Source organism: Haemorhous mexicanus, chromosome 3 (assembly GCF_027477595.1).
Source record: "Haemorhous mexicanus isolate bHaeMex1 chromosome 3, bHaeMex1.pri, whole genome shotgun sequence".
In the NCBI taxonomy this organism is placed as follows: Eukaryota; Metazoa; Chordata; class Aves; order Passeriformes; family Fringillidae; genus Haemorhous; species Haemorhous mexicanus.
The window spans coordinates 88,438,730-88,460,198 of NC_082343.1; the positions used below are offsets into that span (position 1 = coordinate 88,438,730).

At 34.3% G+C, this 21,469-nt stretch overlaps 1 protein-coding gene across 19 annotated transcripts in view; it reads right to left on the minus strand.

Moving 5' to 3' along the window:
• The window catches only part of RIMS1 (regulating synaptic membrane exocytosis 1), a 305,427-nt gene that overhangs the window by 92,766 nt on the left and 191,192 nt on the right, over nt 1-21,469 (minus strand). For 6 of the 19 annotated variants that reach the window (XM_059842630.1, XM_059842617.1, XM_059842628.1 and 3 more), the window contains 9 exons: nt 21,269-21,440; nt 20,969-21,125; nt 19,658-19,729; nt 13,561-13,720; nt 12,959-13,084; nt 8,902-8,964; nt 5,412-5,489; nt 4,960-5,073; nt 4,411-4,500 (listed from right to left, as the gene is read on the minus strand). In XM_059842630.1, the coding sequence (XP_059698613.1) occupies nt 4,411-4,500; nt 4,960-5,073; nt 5,412-5,489; nt 8,902-8,964; nt 12,959-13,084; nt 13,561-13,720; nt 19,658-19,729; nt 20,969-21,125; nt 21,269-21,440 (1,032 nt within the window). The remainder of the gene's footprint in view (nt 1-4,410; nt 4,501-4,959; nt 5,074-5,411; nt 5,490-8,901; nt 8,965-12,958; nt 13,085-13,560; nt 13,721-19,657; nt 19,730-20,968; nt 21,126-21,268; nt 21,441-21,469) is intronic. The other 13 variants (XM_059842638.1, XM_059842625.1, XM_059842627.1 and 10 more) reach the window with 6 other exon arrangements.

The following is a 21,469-nucleotide window of genomic DNA, read 5'->3' on the forward strand; positions in this document are numbered from 1 at the left end:
AGTTAGGTAGGTCTTTCAGATGTTTCAAGAGCAAATAGGTTGTTAGTAGTTAGTTTCTTTTTCTCTCCAAAGCAAGAGTTAAAGAAAATGTTAATGCATCAGTGCACTCAGTCAAAGCCCTTAATATGCTGATATCCACTACAGATATTAAAGAGCATTTGAAAGAATTAACTAGGTAATTCCGTAGGAATTTTCAGAACATGCTCCCTTTCATTGAATGCTGAATGACTGTGAGCCACAGTACAACACCAACATGTAACTACCTCCTTCTTTACAAGGTTGGAAAGAGCCAGAAAGACAGTATGTCACAGACCTGATGCAAACAGTTATTCAGTTATTTCACTGCACATTATATTAAATGGAAATGGGGGTAGTCAACATAACTGTTCAGGGCATGCAATATAAAAATCAACATGAAATCGGGACAAGCTTTAATTGGATCAACCTCCTTGGTATCTGTTAATGATTAGGTAACAGGTAACTGCTGAGCTTTGTCTCTTGTTTGGATAGTAGTGGTCAGCTAATGGCAAACATCCTCTTTTGATTCTCCCTGCAGTGAAGCACCTCAGAACAAATCTAACACGGCTGTGGGGCTGTATTTTGCTGGTTTGCTGACCCTTGTACATGACCTAATCCCTGGCTGTGCTCCTCAGTTTTATTTGTTCAGACCTCCACTAAGTGATGGAGGATCTCAGGCCAAAAGCAAACCAGAAGTACCAATCAGTGCAACTGTTCTCATGCTAACAGACATACAACTGCTTGCAACAGCAGAAATTCAGAGGGTAAATAATAGCCACACTACATATTATTAACTATCACTGACTGCAATCTTAAATCAGTCTGGGGAACATGCTGTTATGATGAGAAATCATTTCTAAATAAGTTCAGAGTCTGCCCTCGAACCTCATGTCTAGGTGTTTTCCTGAGCAGAGACTGGGTGTTGAAAAGAAATTTCTCCATTCTAAAGAAATAGCACCCAATTTACAAGGAAAAAAGCAGAAATTTTGAGACACAGTGAAAAGGATAAAAATGAAAAAACCCAAAGCATAATGAAGTAGTAGCAGGAGAAACATTTTCAATGGTAATAGAAGACATTTTATAAACTTAAAGATGCCTTGCAAATCATCAAAGGAACTTCAACCACAGAATCATTTTGGAAAAAAAAAAAAGAAAGAAATTCACAAAACAGCTTGGAATAAATAGAGGGCAGATGGTAGGAAGAGGAAAAAAAAAAAGGCAGGCATGGTGCAACTGCATAGAGGTATTAGTAGGGGATCGATATTTTTCAATGTCTTAGAGTATTCTGTGCAAAAGAGAAATATATGAAGGATTAAGCTCTGTAAAAAAATCAGTACATTTAACAAAAAACTTTAGCAGGCCTGTGTCAGGGCAGGGTTAGTTTGCCAGTCAAGTTATATGGACTTGGTCAAATGATGGAACCTACAGGAAGAGAAAAGAAATTCTGTCCTCACTGGTTTTTTTTGGTTCTGCTATACCGAAACTAACTAGACTTTCATATCACAAATTCATACATAGAGCTTAAAGTAGTTTTCTGCTGGTATAAGTGAGTCAATAGAATGACTTTTACTGGCAAAGCAGTGTCTTAAAAAACAGTAACTACTCTGACCAATCCAAATGACATGAATGGCATTGTATAAAATGCAAGGATCAAAACTGTTTCCAGAAAAACAGTGACAGTGACAAATAGGGCTCTACTGTCCATCTGTTATAACACTGCCATTTTGTTCAAATGTGGCTTATTTTAGCTCTTGTTCTCAAATATAATCTTCTTCATACCCTCTGAGTCAAAAGGTGAGGAAGAATAAGTAGAATTTTCCATAGGTAAGTATATTCCTAATTTTCCATAGGTAAGCATATTCCTAATTTTGTTAAAGAAAATATACAAAGGCATATTTAGAAGTCTGGATTTAGAAGCATAAAAGTCTAGACTTTTAAATAATATCTACAATGCTGTCACTCCGGGAGGGGAGAAGGGAGAAGAAACAACATGAAAACAACTAACAAACATCTTCAACAACAGTCTCTCAAATATCCTGATAAAGGGCAGTAGATTGGACTTCACAAAACCTTACAGTGCTTCTCTTTGATGGACCAATTCCAGACCTGACAAGTGTCTCATTTCCTCTAAGTCTCCAGTAATGAAACAACCTTTTCCATATTGTCTATTACATTGTAATTTTTACTGTGTTTAGTATTTCATTGTACCTACTTTCAAAAGAGATTTTCTATCACTCAAGGTGAACTTGTCTTACTGTATTTTAAATCTTTTGTTCTTATCTTGTTCAATCCAGAACCAAAATGCTTTCTACAGACCCTGAACCTAATTCTGTGTTTTTCAGATTAAAACTCTTCCTATCATCATAGGCAACTGAGGACTAATTTCATGTTTCAGTGTAAGCAGATTCCACATTCAACAGAGGAGAATTAAATAATCTAAAATTTATGTTCCCCAAAACGAAAATATTAATTTGGTGGGGTTTATATATTAAATATAAAATCCCCCTCCAAAATTTGGGCTGCATAAGAAAATCTTCTACATCACAGGAAAGGAAAAAAAATCCTCTGTCAAAGCCACATACACCTTATTATTTTCAACGAAATTATCAAGAAAAAATTGAATATCAATTTCTTTAACAAGTTTTTCTGCTCTATGAAGGATACCAAGTCAAAATCTCCTATTTAGGACTTCTAAAAGCTAAGAAAAACTTTCACAGTGATGGGTAATTTTTTTCTGGGTCAGAACCAATGATGATTTGGCAAAACCACATGTTTAGTAGCAACAAAGGCCACTAATACAGACTAAATACTTTCCTTTATATACATCCTTCTGCTTATGTAAAATGATGCAGATTCTGCACAGTGCCCAGTTGCTGGACATGAATCCTAAAGACATAACAAAACTACTTCACATCAGGACAGATGTAGTTTTAAGTATAAAATTTTTACTAGATAGTTTATAATTACCAGTTAGTGTTTCATTGAATACTCAACTTGATGGGTGGCATCTTGAAGTAAGTAACACTGCTCACATTTATATGCAATTACATTTAGTAACTGCTTGCAGATGAGGGCAGCTGTATGTATGTACACACTCAGTTATTAATATGATGTTCCAATATTTTTTAAAAAGATACAGAAAAATATCTGTATTTCATTCTGAGTGGCTCTATATCAGCTGATTTTTTTTTGTTTGTTTTTTTAATAACCACATTCATATTATCTGTAATGTCTTGAGCTCAGACTTAAAAAAGAAAAAACTACTGTAGATCCATCAGGGATACCTCAGCAGAACATTAGTCACTCCTCTGCCACAAGAGCATAACTTAAGAAAAAGCACAGTTCCAACCAAGGAGCAGCAGGAAGTAGGGAGAAAGGAAAGGGAAATTATAAACAAAAAACTCAGGTGAAACCCTATCTCAAAGAGGAAAGTGCATTCTCAGTGCCTTTCTTCAGGCATCCTGCCCCACAATAAAGAAAATAACACAACTGTTACAACCACCACACTGTGTGTTGACTAAAAAAGCACTATTCACTTCCATACTAGTTAAACTGGACAGACTAAAATGTAATTCTGTCCTATTCCCATGCAAAGGGAACCTATTATTGCCCTTAGTGAGCCTAAAATCTCACTTTAAAGTGGTATCATTCTTAGCCAAAAACATGGGTAGTGATGAAAATTCTCTTGTGGAATCACCCTTTTTACACCAGTACTATTTGATTCACCTAAAATTCTGAATCAATCTACTGTAATTGTGAAAGTACAGAAAGCATCCATAACATGCCTGCACAATGTATGTGACACAATAATATTTCATTTAAATTGTGAACATGTCTTAAGACTTATGTGGACCTTAACATAATATCAGAGCAAAAAACCTTAATGCAGTTATCCACCTTGCAAAAGCTGATGCAGCAGATTAAAGAAAGGAATGATGTTTGGCTGTTCTGTAAGAAATATATCAGTAATGATACAGTTCAGGTTTGAAATGTGAAAGTTTTGTTGTATTTTCTAATTTATGCCACTGCTTTATTAGCAGTCCACAGAACAAGCAAGAAACAGATGTAATGCTTTTTAGCAAATGATGATGAAGATTCACAACCAAGTGGTAGTTTCAAAATACTTAACACTGCAATGCTATTATCAGCATACTGAGGACTTTTGTAAACAATGAACATCAGCTTGAACTAAAACAAAGGAAGAAGCTGGAAGCGGTCATAAACTCCAACACACAATTTACATGACATACATGAATATAGGAGCAAAAATGTCTACAAATACCAAAGCAGACAAGAATGTACAAGGATGTGGAATACTCATATGAAGAAAAACAAAACTTATAAAGATCACCAGCACAGATGACAAGAAATTCATAAGTTTTTATTTGATACCTTTCTCGTTCTGGTGAATGCAAACTAGTATCTGGTCTCAAGCAGTTGGTACTAGCACTCCTAGCCCTGTCAAGGGAGGGCTGCAGTTCACTAGTGCCAGTGCATTGCATCCAATGGTAGAAGAGAAAGAAAAAGAAAACAAAGGAATACAATGTTAGATATTAACTCATAAAATAATGCTCTCTTTACAGAAAATGTAGAATCACAATGATTTAATTAAGGAAAACGTAAAAGGGTTGACTGGATGATAGTGTCAAGGTTTGTTTAGAAAATAAAAGCAAACAAAAGGCTGCGAGAAATTTTTTGCAAATATCATTGAAATGTTTAAAACTGGATGAGACAGAACAGCACCCACTTGTAAAAAAAGTGGAATGAGAAATACCAAACAATAAAGTTATATCCTTATTAACAGCAGTAAATTTTAAGCCAACATAAAATAACGTGATCCACTATATGTCATGTGAAATCCCTTTATAGTGAAGCTCATTTATTCTGCAAAATCAATATTAGATACCAAACAAGTGGGGGGATTAATCCTCAGTGTCTTACCTAACCAGCAGATCATCTCCAAATTTCGATATTCGTAAATTAAGGCAATCATGAAGGAGTGAAATATCCTGTCTAATCACGGGTTTGGTCTTAGCACATGCAGGAAGAGTTGAGCTTTGTAAATTAAAATTATTTAAACAAAATGAAAATAAATTCAACATGTAACAGAAATCCCATACATAAACAAAAGAATTTAATAGAGAAAAACATGCAACATGTGATTTTAACAGTGAAGACAACTCCAACTAATACAAAGTAATTTGGTTTCAATTTTTTTTTGTAACATAGGTGTTAATTGAAATAACTATGTGGAGTTATTTTAGGACTTTATCCCTTATCTCACAGTCACAAAAATGTATGAAACATTTTGTAATTTTTTTCTTTAACAAGGGAAGTCTTTATTTTTTAAAAAAGAAGCTAACTACTCAAAGGGGACTCTAAACACTTCTTACCTGTACAGGTTCCAATGAGTACCATTTTCTAGTAAAGGCATCTTGGGTGGTAATGTTTTATAGTGCCTAACAGAACTTCTGCCATGTGGTGGGTCAGAAAAGAACAAAGGACAACACAAAAAAATGCCAGAAATAAAAAGACAGGTAAAGGCAAGCCAAGACTGACCAGAACATAAAAAAAATGCATAATATTCTATTATATTGTATAGCAGTAAGAGTAGACATCTCATCTATGTTTTTCTCAAGTACTGTGACAGCTATCTGGGGGAACAATTTTGTATTAACCCTTTTCTTAATAAAGTGCAAGAACTCATGCCAATGCTAGTACAGCTCAGATGTTTTCTTGAAATGGAAGTAATATATATGGCATTTATAGATACTTTTAATTAAAATACACAGACTGTTTAAAGTTGATATTAAACTTACTCTTTATTTCTCTAAGTAATGGCCTGCAGAGATTTTTGCCTCTTTAGTAGCTAAGCATGAAAGTCCCACTAAAACAGGGATATACAGTATCAAAAATTTATTTACAGATGTATTAGCAACTGGCTTTTTTGAATGTGGAAGTCTTTTGAAAGTGGCATATCAGCTTAAAAATTTACCAGTAATTAAATGTTTTTAATTATCAGCTAATTAAAACACTTAGGAGAAGTACTACATTAGCCAGCACAGCAGCACTGAGGTATCACATGACAACTGTGTAATATCATCATAGATTTTAAAGAAGGAAATGTTTATTTTATCAGCCACCTCTCCCCACTGAACAAGAGAGAAATGTAAAGGCAGAGAACAGCTGCTGAATGGGAATTATGGCCATTTAATGGCTAAGGGTTAATAACAACATTCTAACAATTTCCCACATACCCCACTAGGGCACAACTATGGAACTACTAGGAGAAGAACCAGCAGGCTTGAGGATTTTGCAGCAGTCTGTCCTGATAGAACATTTCATTCCTGTTAAGCCTGGGACCAAAACACAGCAGGACCAACATTAAAAACCTGGCTGTGTCACAGAGAGATGAATCAACTCTCTGCCTGGAAACATCAGTGTTTGTAAAACCCTAAAGGATTTAGCAGAGGAGCTTTGACCCTTCTTGTACGGGTTTAGTGGTCACCACTGGTGAATTCTCCATCAGAGGTCACTGTAACATGGCACAGGAGCAAAAAAGGAATGGCTGTCATCAGGCCAATCCTGGCACATGGGCAGATATTTCCAATCAAAGTAGGGGTGATCTATAACATGGAATGTGGCAACCCATGATCTATAGCACAGGTATACAGCTTTCCACCATTTCTATTAGTTAATAATTGCATACAGAGCTACAGGATGGGTAGCTAGGACTAGTATTCCAAACGGGTGCATTAAACTCACCATATACCTTAACTCTGTAGCTTGGACTACCTAATTTCTTTCATTTAACTTAAAATCATTAACTTTTGTTTCCCATTTTAAGCTGAAGCTGTCTCAAGGACTAATTAAACCATTGCTCAGCAAGCTGCCTAGAAAACAAGGATAAAGCCTCATAAAATGTCTAACATGAATAAATGTCGGGTCACTAGAAATAAGAAAGGACAGAAGATGGTATAGAACAAATTTTTGCTTAAACTGTTTTCAAAACTATTATTTACAGAATGTGTATTTCCAGTCTTGGGGTATTATTTAGAATTGGGGTGTATAAGCCTCAGAGTAAAATTTCAAATAATCAATCTATTGTCACCTCTGGCTTTTATATTCATCTTCAAAACATTATTATAAGTACTATCCTGTTTTATAGTATACCACTACTATTACTTTTAGAGTGTGAAATTTTTGGGGTTTTTCACCACAAAAATACTGTAACAATAAATGGAATAAAGAAAAAGGCAAGGAAGTCCTGAATTCAGTGTAGCTATTACCTAACTCTATTGCTGTCCTTGTAAAAAGGACAAAGCTTGCAAAAAGTTGCACAACTTTTTGCTGTGACCAGACTGGTTTGATAGATTTCTAAAATTATTGGAAAGCTAATGGCTGGGCAAAGTGCACCATAAGTTTATAATTTATTTATAAAAAATTTATATTTACTGTATATTTACGGTATTTACTTCATTAATTGAGACTTTAAGCAATGTCATTGAAAAATTGTACTAACAATTATAATCTTTAAGAGGGAAAGGAGAAAGTACAGGGCTGGGGGTAGGAAGAGAATGAAGCTACAGAAGACGGACCAAAAAGGACAGGAAAAATTGCTATCATCTGACATTAAACAGACATAAAATAACAAGAAGTTAAAAATATTATTAAATTCTAAAATTAAAATCTTGATGAAAATGTCTTTTTAGCTGAAGTACGAGAATGGAAATATTTCTACTGATAACAAAAACTTCATTTAACAGCTTCATTGGTGCAGATTTTTTTGAAAGCTTACATATTTATTATTTTAGTTTTATACTTCTCTGCTGTATAACAAAACCCTAGCATCTTTAATACTGCTTCAAATTTGATGATGAAAATTAAAGCAAGTGAAGACATTTAAAAAAATAAACGGTACTATGTAAGAGAAAATCCTAAATTGAATAAATGAATAATAGTACTAGACAACATGGTTTAACATTTGGTGATTTAAAACATTTCACAGTGACACAAAACTCTCATCAACACCCAGATCCTGAAGGGACAAAGGATAACTACCTGATTGAATTAATTGAATGGTTAACTTTAATTTAATGTCAACCTACATTTTTACTTATTGCAAATGAAAGATGTTCTACACAATGTCATGGATTTTTAACATGGTTAACAGAGATGGTGAAAAAAAAGGTGGGGGAGCAGACTTGGATTTCTTAGATAAAGATATTTCAGTCCCGTTTAGTTTCACAACTCTGGAAAGTGGTAAGACAGGGAGCTCCTGGCTTTGGAACAAGAGATTAATGAAGATTGAAGATGGGCCCAAACTACAAAGTTTACATGTGGATCCAATTTATAGAACAACTTTTAGATGCAAAACCAAGTAATACAAATCCCCTCATATCTGGGACTTCCAGTAAGCCCTTGTACATCAGTGTTTATTCCTCTGCAAGTGACTAAATCAGCATGATATCAGGTGTCACAACAAGCAAAGATTGTTTAATTGTGCATGGCTGTTATAGAAACATTAAAATGCAAATAAAAGAAAACAAAACTAACTAAAAAAACCAATGTTTGAAATTTTTACAATGCTCATGCATTGGGAGATCAGGACTTTTGTGACTAGACAGAAAATCTACCACAAAACACAACTGCAAAACAAAGTTTCTTCAACTCCTTTAATCCTTACTACTGAGGTTCACAAACAGACACACACATCTGAATCTAAATTAAAACAAACAAAAAGAGTGACTGACATCTGGATCACAATGTACTTGGAAATTCTTTATGTCCTGGGACTAAATACCACCATGGAAAGAACGTTGGGCACACAAAGTAGGCAGAACTAAGCAGATGTGTTTGTGATTCCCACACTCCTGTATTTACCTGATGGTGTGTAGGCACTCTGCACTTCTTCCTCGCTTTGCTCTGGGCAGCATAAGAAGCTCACTGCACAGACAGGATGGGTGGTGAGTGAAACAGATATAGATATGAAGCATTAGATGACATGGGTTATGCCAATGATAAGCAAATGAAAACATCAAAAGAAATGAGAAGCATTCACCCAGATAGATAATCTGATAAGACTGCATGTCTCAAAATGCATGAGTCAAAAAATGCATGTAATAACTACATTTTCAACAAGTTCATTTTAGTGCGGCACCTCCTCCTGTGACATTTTTCTTTTAAATTCAGAATTACTTTTTCAGAGCTCTTCATGATGAAACAAATAGCATAAAATGGCAACAGTTTTCTAATAACCTCCTGTCTCATGAACTAATTAATAGAGAACTGCTTTAGGAAAAAAAAAAAATGTCTGTTCTTTGCTTTGTGTTGGGTTTTGTGGCTTCCTAAGCTACAAAATCATACAGGTAAAAGCAGTCAAGGTTTGAAAATGATTTAGTGCAGGTTGGTTTATGGGAAGAATAACCAGTCACCATTTTGGGAAAATCAAAAATATTTGTTCATTTGAAATATTGTGCTTGGCCAAACATAAATTCTGACTCATAGCTCTTAAAAGGTTTTTGTAATGATAATCCTAAAGAAACAAACAAAAAAGCTAATTGGCCATCAGATTTTTTGTTTCTTATTCTTTCAAATTGAGGAAAATCAGCCATCTATTCTATTTTAATTGTACTGTAAGCAAACATATACTATAGCCAGCAAGATGGTAAAATTCATGCATATTTATGCCTATGGTAAATATGACTATGATATGAAATATCCCTTGAATTAAGCCTGTAGTTTTATGCACTTCAACACAATCAGAAAGACCAAGCTCCAAAACTTCTATCATTGTAAATATGAAATTAAAGGTAAGCTTCATGGAACATGCTAATTTTAAAAGAAGCAGGGAATCCCATGAAGTACTATGGCAAAAAAAAAAAAAAAAAGGAGAGAAAATATTACAAAACAGATAAAGCAGCAGTTGTTCAATGTGTTTCACACTTCATGTCATTATAAAATGATGCATTTCATTGATACACTATAGGCATTAGTTACCTAAAATTCTAAACAGGGCAGCTTGAAATAAGGGCTTTTGGGTCATTTAAGATTTAATTACATCTGGAGCCACTAGCTTGATGCAGCAATATGCACTAGAGTTGAACTGAATTTTTTAATTTTCTTTCTAAGCCAAATTTCTATTCATAAACTCAGAGGACTGACAGGATTTATATGCATCTTTCCAAATTACAAACAACTATGGATTTTAGGAAAAAAGTTACTATTTTCTTTAGAGTTGCAAAGTAGATGCAAAGTCCACATTAAATCATAGGGTATTGTGTTAGTATTTACCTTTCCGAAGCCAAAGAGTATCTATTGTAATTGGCCCAAAGCAAACACTAATAAAAAAGTCATCCAGAAAAGTGATATAAAATAACAAAGCCACCATGAAATCTTCTAGTTAAAAAAAAAGTAAAAGAATCCATCAAGAACATTACCAATATTTTGAGAATATGCAGTTCTCTGATAAATTAAGTCTGTTTGGGGAGACACTTAAAGTAGAGATTACTATTCTCAAACAAATGTTTTCTATACTCATAATTAAGAGATTTTACTTTGGAATAAAAGAAACAAAAAACAAAAACAAAAACAAAACCAAAAACATGTCATGCTCTTGAAAATTGGACAATGCTTTCCTAATAAAAAGCTTTTCCTAACAGTTTATATATATTAATATATGTGTGCATATATGTATATAAATATATATAACACTGTTGAAGTGGACAAATAAGTTCCACTGGAAACTTATTGCAACAGATGCTTCTGTAAGAGAGTGGTAGTAACTATTTTTACAAAGACCTATATTATGACTTAATATTGATTTTGAACAGATAATTGAGAAAATTATTGAAACTAATCAGCAGCTGTAATTTCTGGAAATTATTGGGTAATTCCTCAGCTTTCAAGCCAAGTTTACATTAGATATCTATGTGAATGTACTTGTTTAGGTAAAGGGTTCAGTACAGGCACAACACATAGTACCTACACTACTCTTGATACTAATCCATAATATTTAATTAAGTCGGGTTTTTTTTAATTCTTGGATGTGACAGATGGTCCTTCTTAACAAAACCTGATTTGGATCATTCATATGATGCTATTCTTTTATACTGAAAGCTGGAAAAACCTGCCAGAATTAAACAGACTTCACAACTGATGAAATCTGGAGGAAAAGATGAAAAGGAAAATGGGGAAAACGAGACCACTGCAGACAAGATTACTATTTAAGGACACAAGTACATGGACCCATCTTTAAATCCTGCAAATAAGCCATGTACATCTTTCATATCTGACCTTTAAACTTCAAAAAAAGTTTTGTGAACACTGAAAAAAACTGAAGACTCTGAACAAATCCAGCAGCCCATTGCTCATTCCCAAGACAGGCTCAGTGTAAACCCAGCTCCTCTCCAACCATAATCCATGTATATATCACCAGTTATGTCCAGGTTTGAGGCTTTACTAAAAGAGAAATTTCTAGGCAGTTAACTGTCTATCTTTATACTGACAAAAGCTACTTTTTAAAGCCTTTTTCTCTTCAAATCTGATTAATAACAAATCAATTCAATAAATATCTTCAGAAATCTTTTGAAAGTATCACTGCCCCCCCCCAAAAAAAAAAAAAACAGAAAAAAATTGCAACAAGTGGAAGTTACTTGAATTAGCCCAACTATAAATCTGACTACTATATTTAAAAACAATTTAATTCACCTCTGAAAGAAAATTCAGTGCAAAAATCCAACTTAGTCAATTATGTACACACTTCTTGCCTATTTGAATTTTTACATGTACCAGACAGCTCAATAACTCCCTCACCTATGTTACCATACTACAAAGGTAAAACAGGCATGATCATATACAAAACTGAACTAGCTGAACTGCAAGAGCCACCTGTTATTCAGTCTTTGTGTTGTTTCAAATCTGGCCAAAGAATTCCAGAGACTTTTATGGTTTAACGTTTACATGTTTTCACATCACTACAAAGTGTATGTTCCATATGGAATTTACTGGATTATAGGGAAAGATTTTGTTATACTTAGTTCTTAAAGTAGTTACTTACTGCCAAGAAAAAAAAAAAAAAAAAGACATTACTGCAACAATTGATCTTATCTGAATGGTAAGTTTGCTATTATGTCTAGCTATATGATTTTTTCAAAGTAAACAACATCCCATAAAAATTGATAATCTGTGTGACTGTCATCATTATTTTTCTCAACTGATGAGCTGAAATATCTTTCTAAGCTTTTTTTGCAGGTATAAACTAAAAAGAAATTCTAATTTCTTCCATTTTATCAGAATAAAGCACCTGAAAACAGTGCCTACGAGGGGAGGCCAAGGATTCTTTGAGTGCAGCCACTCTGTGTATTCCAGGGAGAGGTGTGTATGTGGCACACATCTAAGATTGGAAATTTTGGCCCACTACAACTAGTACTGAAACTATCATTGCTACGCCTGGGTTGTGTACAAAGTTCACCAGAATATTACATAGGATGCTGGGAGACTGCACCCACAGCTGTCTAAAATTTATAGGCATATGAATCCAAGCCAGCATGCATCCAACTCCCAGCTAGGACGAATTAATGTCTGGTATTTTGTTGGCTAGCACAACTGGTAAATTCTGGTATTACAAGAAGAGCTAGAGCATACATGAAGATGCATGGCTTTCTAGCAAAAATCATCTGGGCTTCATTTGGGAAAAAGCAGTAGAATATCTAGGAAAAAAAGACAAGAATAACTTGTCTAGACACCTGCAATTACTGTCAACCCAGTACACAGTTTAACAAAAAAAAAAAGGTATAGATAATTTTACAGTGGCACTATCAGTTCTGAGGAATTCTCTCCCTTCCCCATTGCTATCAGTCACATTTCTAACGAAAATTTGAAAATTAGGCAAGCTGACAATGTTTCTAAACTTTTTTCCATGTTCAGGCTGACAATGTACCTTTCTTGATCAGACAAATACTGACTATCCATCTCTCTGGATCTGTAATCAACTGGAGTTCTGGAGGCATCATGGTGTCTAGTTGGAGAACGTGATCTTCTCATCTGATGAATTTCATCTAAACTCCTGAAAAGCAGAAGTATGTATGAAAATCTTGTTTTCTCATAACAACGGATCACAGTACAAGCTGGTTGAAAGAATTCTTTAATCATAAATAATTAATACATGCTTTCTGAAAGAATGCCATTAAAAATTATGCAATTTATACATGCCACTATTATCCTACAAATGTTCATAAGTAGCTTCATACAAGATTCTGCCACTGACTGAAAAAATGTCCAAACCTATGTATTAGTTATGGTACACAGATGATGAATCACAGAGAAAATATGAGTAAAAAGAAGTAAGTCTTACAAAGTTACGATTCATCCCAAGAGTGAATAACGAAAGCACGTATCAAGTTCAAATACTGCACTAATAAATTTAGGAAGAAAAACCAAGCTTTAAAATTGTGAAAAATTCCTGAACGAGAGAGAAGTTAATAATGACACAAGCAATTATACAAACATGAAAGCACACTGAGTTTGACTGGAGGTGCCTACCTCTGTAATGGCACATTTGGTAAACGTGAACGGGGCCTGCCCTGATCGTCACCACGGTGAGGAGACACAGAACGTGAACGATGATGTGTTGCTGTTCTTTGCTGCTCTGGCACAGTTAGCGTTGTGGATTTACCTTCTCTAGTACTAGACCTATAACCTACTGGCAAGAGGGTAACAAAAGGCAATTAGAGACTAAAGGTTTGGCTTTAGAAAGAATTCAGATGACAAATCTTCCAGGAGCACCTATCCAAATGCTTACACAACTTTCAGGTCATCACTCAGCTGTAGTACATCCCAATATATCATGCAGAATAAATCACTAGCATTACCTTTAAATGTCTACATGTACAGAGACTGAAAAAATGAGACTTCTTGATGTACTGGAAGATGGGGAGCTGTTTTTTTACTTGGGGAAGAATATTCTGGGTATTTTGTGTATACTAAAAAATATTTTAATATTTTTTAACCTATCAGTGCAGGTTTACCTCATCTAAAAAATGGAGAAACCATGCTTGCATACAACAGCATAGACTCACACAGGGCTGCTCATATATAAAGCATCTATCTGCCTCTTGTTTCAGTCAAAGATATTCTCCTACTGAACTTGGCCAAAGCCAAAAAACTACTAGGATTTAAAGTATATTGTACTGAATATTGGGTGTTGCATACTGTGCAGAATATTTTTTTTCAAATATTGTGATTAAGTGGAAAAATTTCTCACAGTATTTTTAAGTAGGATTAAAAAAAAAAACCAACAGTAGAAAGTTAGCACATTTTCAATATTTCAACATTGTTGTGACTTTTTCTATGTAGCACACTCTTTGCCTTGCTATACATTTTTACTCCCACCCTAAAACAGACAATGGTGCTCAGTAAGATAACATCTTTCAAAAGATACCTGTTAATTTTCCAAAAGAACCTAAGGAGATCTGCTCAGACTTCACTTGCCCATTTCTAGACATTTAAATGAGATTACAAGAATCCCTTGACAGAAAATCCCTTAATGATACAGAAATTCATCCCTTAAATCATCTGTTAATCACTTGACAAATTCTTGCTTAGTTATTGAAATAATAATTTTTCTTCTTCTCTGAATTTGTCTAGAATTAAAGTTACTGTAATGTGTGATTTTGTTCAGCTAAAAAACCCAGCTTCTATTAGAAACCCTCTTTTCATGCAGGAAAAGACTATGATTTTGTCACCCAATTGTCAATTGGAGAAATTTAATAAATTAAATAAATTGCAATTTTATGGATCTTACTACAGGGTATTAACTTTGTGGGTTTTTTTCATATTTTTTATAATTTTTATAATTCTTCTAGTTCTTCTCTGGTCTTCTACAAAATTACAAACAGTTTCTCTTTCAAAAGTATGTCCTGTATGCAGAGTCTATATGAGGCTTGATCATGTATTCAATGACATTTAATAACCTCTTGAGCTGCAGGTTTGAACCCTGACCACAAACACCAAAGCAGCATTCCCACTTTTTTCCCAAAATGTTTAAGAGTTTTCCAATGCATCCTAATGGCCTCTAAAAGTTGACACCGTGCATGAAACTATCTATTGGGGTTTGTCAACCTTTTAACAAAGTAGGACTCTGATGTTCTGCAGGTTTTGGTACCCTGCGAGGCTGGAGTACCTTACCTGACAAAAAAGTGTTTCAGAGTTCTGTAATAAAATTATGAAGAAACATAAGGATCTCCCTGATATCAGGACAAGGATTAGGTTCAAATTTTGAAGCAAAAGGGGGACTCCCCCAGGACCTCAATGAAGATTCACAAACCAGGATTGCTGCAGAAATTGTCTAGATCTTTTGTGAGAGGAAGAAAATCTATGACAAAAGGTGAATGTGTTTCCTTTCCCAGAATAACTAAATCTAAGCTGCATTTGCAAAAAGATAATTCATTTTCCAAAAAAGCTTGTGTTAGAAAAAATCCTGTCATCTCTACCAGTAGGAAGAGCAGTTTACATATAATAAACACTAAAGCCAAAGAAATCCTAAACATCTTTTCAATCTTTAGGCAATTCTATTAAAACACATGCAACTTAAATTTAGAAAAGGAAATGTAAATTTAAATTTAAAATTTATTTCTAGTCTCCTTAAAAAACTGCACATAGGATTCTCTTGTAGAAGTCTAGTACAGAAAGATGATTTTATGTTATATACTTTGCACAGCCAAGCTATCTCAGGAAGAATATCTGAAATTTATGCAGTGTGTGCACACAAAGCTTACAGAAAAGAGACAATAATTCATACTCATCCCAAGTATTAATTCAAAACTGTCAAACTGGTCACATCACACCCATAACTTCAGTGACCATGACAGTGACAGCAACAGTAACATTTCCTCATATCCTCAAATAAAAAGGCTCTGTGCTCTTCAGGGTGAGCAGAGAAAAATTTTGCATGGACCAGCATGATAGCAGCAACCAAGCTGGTGGTAATTTATGCAGAAGTTTCTCAGTTGCTCATGGGAAACTGTCAGGTGTGACAGGAAATGAATGCATGGATGGATGATGAAAATGGATCTAGCAAATGGTTGATACCAGAATTATATTCGTTTTTCTTAAAGACAGTACAGACAAGGAAAAGGTAGTGTATTGATGTCACCCTGCTGCTACAGGAGGAAGGCAAGGTTACATGTGACAGAAAAATCAACTGCTCTGAAGAGTTACCAATGGAATAAGCAATGCAGCTTGTTAAAAATACCACTGGGGATATTGGAGACTATATATCAGGGGGGGTTTTGTTTTGTTTTTAATCAGGAAGTCACTGAAGCTTTGGTTAAACAGACTGGTCTCAAAACGTGTTCAGATCTTATTAAAACCTTCACTGGAATGCTGGGCTGGCAGTACAACACAGACACAGAGTGACTGGTGCAAGAGCAGCTCGGGATCACGAACTTACTTAAGAGACTTGAGCATCTCTCATATATGCACAGGTTGAGAGAGACAAAAGAATATTTTCTTTGTGTAAATGGATGTCAGCATACCACAAAAACCCTGTAAAAATAATTTTTGTTCAACCTAAGCTTCAAATTAAAGTTACTTTTAGCTGTTGATATAAACTTTTATGAACTTATCTAAGAGCTGATTAAAAAAAGGATTTGTATATCACTGCAAGATCCTACTAATAAATGAGGATGGTAAAATTACATGAAAGATAAGATTCATTAATTAGTCATATAACAAGGGAACAATATTTTTCTTAAAATATTTTGGAATTTAATGTAAAAGTATTACTATTTTTGATGTAACCATCTTTACTTCCATTGACAAGAAGTTATTCTTTGCAGCTGCTGAAACTTCTAGGAAAATAGTTTTCTTTGTTATTACTAAATTCTAATACTGCATTTGCCTTAGCAATGGGTAAAACATTCGAAACCATACTTTTATGGATTTTCAAGATTAGTTAAATCAGCAAAACTATTTTCCTTTATGTTTTTAGCTTGCATGGAGATGAAGGGAAATTTTGTGGTTTTACATTTTTTTAGTTATGTGTTTATTTATTAGAAAATGAGCAATAAACTTTTTGAAAATCTTGAGATATTAAGGGGGCTAAATAACTTCCTTTTTTTTTTTCCCTCAATACTTCAGGAAAAAAGAGAAAATTTATAACTTTCAGGAAGATTCTGCCTGACTAACCTGATCTCCTTCTATGACAAGGTCACTCTCTTATTGGATGAGGGAAAGGCTGTGGATATTGTTTACTTTAAATTATTACAATCTTGTACATGTTTCCCCGGGATTCTCTGGGAGAAGCTGAGAGCCTACAACTTGGACAGATCTTCAAAAGGAAATATTTTCTTATGTGTCAAGTTTTATAAACTCAATTTTGATGTTCTTTCTTCACTTGAGAAGGGTATCTTAAAACTAGACTAATCTGGTTGAAGCCAATAAAGGCAATTCCAAAATGGTGCATCACCATATTACATTAAAGGGAAATATGGATATTTTCTCTTCCTTCCCACATGCATAGTGTGCAAGAGAACGTGTGAGAAATCTGAACCAGACGAGTTGGGCTGCATTTTGGGGAGGACCCTGGTACTGAAGGGCAGGAGGAGGGCAGGGGTAAAGGCCCTGCAGAACAACAACTTGCATTGGGCTTAGTTATTTTAACAAAGGAGTCTGTTCTATGGAGAAGATACTGCAGTACTCATTCTGTGCAAACAAAGGGAGCAGTCCAAAGGCTCAACAATTTAGCAATGAGGTAAGCTAAGAAGGTTGGACAGGAGGGTAGAAATGCATATATATGAACTTGATCTCCAGTCACATTTGTGAATCTGTGCCTAAGGTTCTCAAACAATTTGACAGACATTGGGACTGGAAACCTTTTCCAGGTCTTTTTGCAAAACACATTTTCATACACTGTCTAGCCTTTCATAGATTTGTGGCAGATGACTCAAATTTTCTTTGTCCCTGTGCCTAAAGTCTAACTCCTTTTAAAGAACTCAGGCTGTATCTGCAAACAAACCCCACACACTTATATGCATATCCACTTCCCATAGGAATCATGAACAGATGAACTCCACTTAGAACTGCCAAACAAATGTGCCAATTAAACTCACAATGGACAAATCTCTGCTTGGTCAAGTGAACTAGCAGAATGCTTCTGATTAGTTGGACTTCACTATGCCCTTCAATTTTTAACTTGGAAACTCAAGGGTCATTGGAAATTCAGTTTTAGAAATAAAATCCTAGTATTTTCTACAGTGATCACTGAGAAAGTTTGGATCTGTGCATTCCTCAAAGGCACACCTGAGCATGAAGTCCAAAGAGATATCAGTAAGACTCAGTTACTCAAATGCTGGCCCTGTAAACAAAGTCCAATACATGCAGCTGGACCATTTTGAATATTTCCTGACAGGTAGAAAATTATTTATTTCAAATGGATGCAAGAAAGGACTGGCAGTGAAAAAAAAGCCCCAGTTCTTAATAGAATATACTGAAGCTTTAAACATAAGTCTACAAAGACATACCAGTATCTACATTTTCAACTACAAAAAAAAAAAAAAAAAAAACAAAAAAAAAGCCAGGAAAAATATTAAGAGCCTTTTATTTATATTTAATTTTAAATGCTCACTCTCTCTGCTAATGTAAAAATATCAAATATCATAATTAGGCATACATGAATGAATTTCTCTCTTAGCGACTGAGGTGCAAAGTATATAAAATAAGAAAAGAACCCAATCAGCATCAAAGGAAGGAGAATTTGTCTCAGTTAACATCAAGATGATGTAGCATTAATAAGAAACATGATTTGCACAGTTATATAATGGATAAATAAATTGTGAGATTATTTTATACAGAGATGAAGATAGAAAGCTTTCTGAATCCCACCATGATTTAATTCAGTGGTTTTCATCGGGAAGATCCTCAGAAAAACTGATTTAGTGCTGGCAATAACATAGTGACTCTTGAGTTAGCTTGGGACAATTGGAAAACATTTATCTGACTTGTGGCAACAGTGAATGAGAACTAGAAGATTGTGGTATCCAAGATAATCCTCAAGATTTTCAGTAAGTAGGAATGCTGAACTAAAAGTCAAACCATGACAGTCTCTACAAGTAAATATTTATGAACATTTAGGGTAATGATAGTTCATGAAAGCTTATGAAAACTATAAAAAATATAGCCATGCTGCATGCATCTTAATCTATAGTCATGCATTATCAATAAAGTCCATGGAAGACTGCATTAAATCTGAGTTTCAAGCAAAAAGCAAAATAATTTTAAAAATGCTTTCAATAAAAACTAAAATCTAAACTATTTTAAAATGCAAGAGTCTTTTACATTTAATTTGCATTTTAAATAATGCTTGGAGCATTACACAGTAAGAAATTAACCAATTTGATCAAACCAGTGGGCCCCATATGAAGAGTGAAATGTAAAATAAATATATAAATGAATGAATACTAGAATCTTTTCATTTACCAGGTATGGACAGGTACCATGGAATAATCAGGAAAATGTTTTTTCCACAATGCACTCTCCAAAACCAGTATCCTCAATATTCCAAAATATTATAAAGAAAAAACCCAAACAAGCAAAAAAGAAGAAGAAAAAGAAAGCAGGACCATGCTGTTCATCCACGCACCTGGAGGAACAACTCCAATACCATCATCAACATCAAAATCTGAGATGTCACTATCACTGATTGGCCGAGATCCTGCACAACAGTAAGGTAAACAAATACCTGAACATCTGGTCATGTTATAATATGTAAGAATATGTTCATTCAACATAATAATGAAACCAAAAAGATGATTTTAAGTCAAAACAATAGAGAAGGAGAACTCAACTGCAGTGACTAACTGATGCTTCAGAAGATAGCTGAGCCAATTTAACATCTTACAGCTGCTGCAGCCTCCTTTCCCTTTCTCTTCCCCTCAAGTCCTCAGTAATCTTCTACTAGGATAGATTATCTCTGAAAGCCTCCAAAAGCAAAACTCAAATAAAAAACAAAGAAACACTTTTGTGCTACTTCAGTGAATATGCTGAATCAGCTTGCTGAACAGGAAAGGAGATGAGGCAACATATGGTGAGAGAGAGGAAGAGGAAACAGCACTGCCAGCTTTTTGAAAAGCTCAAATATCTCACAAAAACTAACCTTTAATTTCTTCTCTCTATACATATCCTGTGTTTGGGCATCCACGCAGCAATTACAGCAGTAACACATATTTACAGTTCATTCCTGAATGTGCACCAATTTCCTATGCATTGGCTGGAGTGAATGACTTCCATGTCTTACAAAAATCAGAAAAATAGCTTGGAAATGCATTTTAAAATTGTCCCCTACATCTTTCATATTTCTAAGTAAATCTTAGTTTAAATGAACAGAGAAACTACAATGTTGAAATATCTCCTTTTAACTTGCCTCATACAAACCTGAAACCAGACTCATGAAAACATCTGTACCTCCCAAACACATTAATAAATTCTCTTTTTTGCAAAAATACACTTTAATGAGCATATTGGAGGTTGAGACTAACTTTATGATAAAAAGTCGTTTTAAGCCTTGTAAGACATTAAGGAATTATTTTTTTTTAAAAAAAAAGCTTTTTAAAATTTTTTTTAAATTATCCAATAATTATAAACTTCATCTTTCTATTTTAAAAAAAGTTTATGAAAAAAAAAATTGAACAATTTTTTTTTTTTTGCTAATGAAAGCCAAATCAATTCGAGCAGGTTTCACAGACTTGAAAGTTATACATCACAGTTGTAAGGCTGACATGTCATAATGTCATAATTTAAATTGCCTTCCTGCCACACATTTTCATTACTTTCATTATTTTTAAAGACTATGAAATAGTATCTTTTTTATTTTATTTGGAATTTAAGTACCATTACAACATATCCAGCACTTCTAATTTCAAATTTAAGAGACCTTAATGGAATTTGGACTTACTTTGTAATTTTTTGCTAGTGCTCTCTCCACCATGAACATGTCTTCTTGGCATGAATGGAGATGGGTGAGGCAGAGGTAGTGAAGATTCATCATGTGTCTGTAGCTTATACCAATGTGGTTCATCATCTAAAAGTGCTGTCTCCAGCTCTATAAGAATCTAGCAGAAAAATCATCAGGTTTCAATTTTACATTGAAGGCACACAGAGAAACACACACACACAAAATACATATGAAAATATGAAACTGAATATACTCAAAATCAAACAATGAACTCAGAAGAAATGTGATTGTGTGCATCACCTCTCCAAGAAATTCACTCTCTTCTTCTTGTACTCTTGGCTGATCCCAAACTGTGATTTCAAGCATTCGTTCTCTAAAATCTCTACGATGTACATGTGAGTAGAGAAAAGTTTGGTTCCATTTTGGCTCTAGACTTTTCTTTACTGTTTTGGTCCTTCTTTTACTTTTATCACTGAAACATAAATATTTTTTGCAAATTAT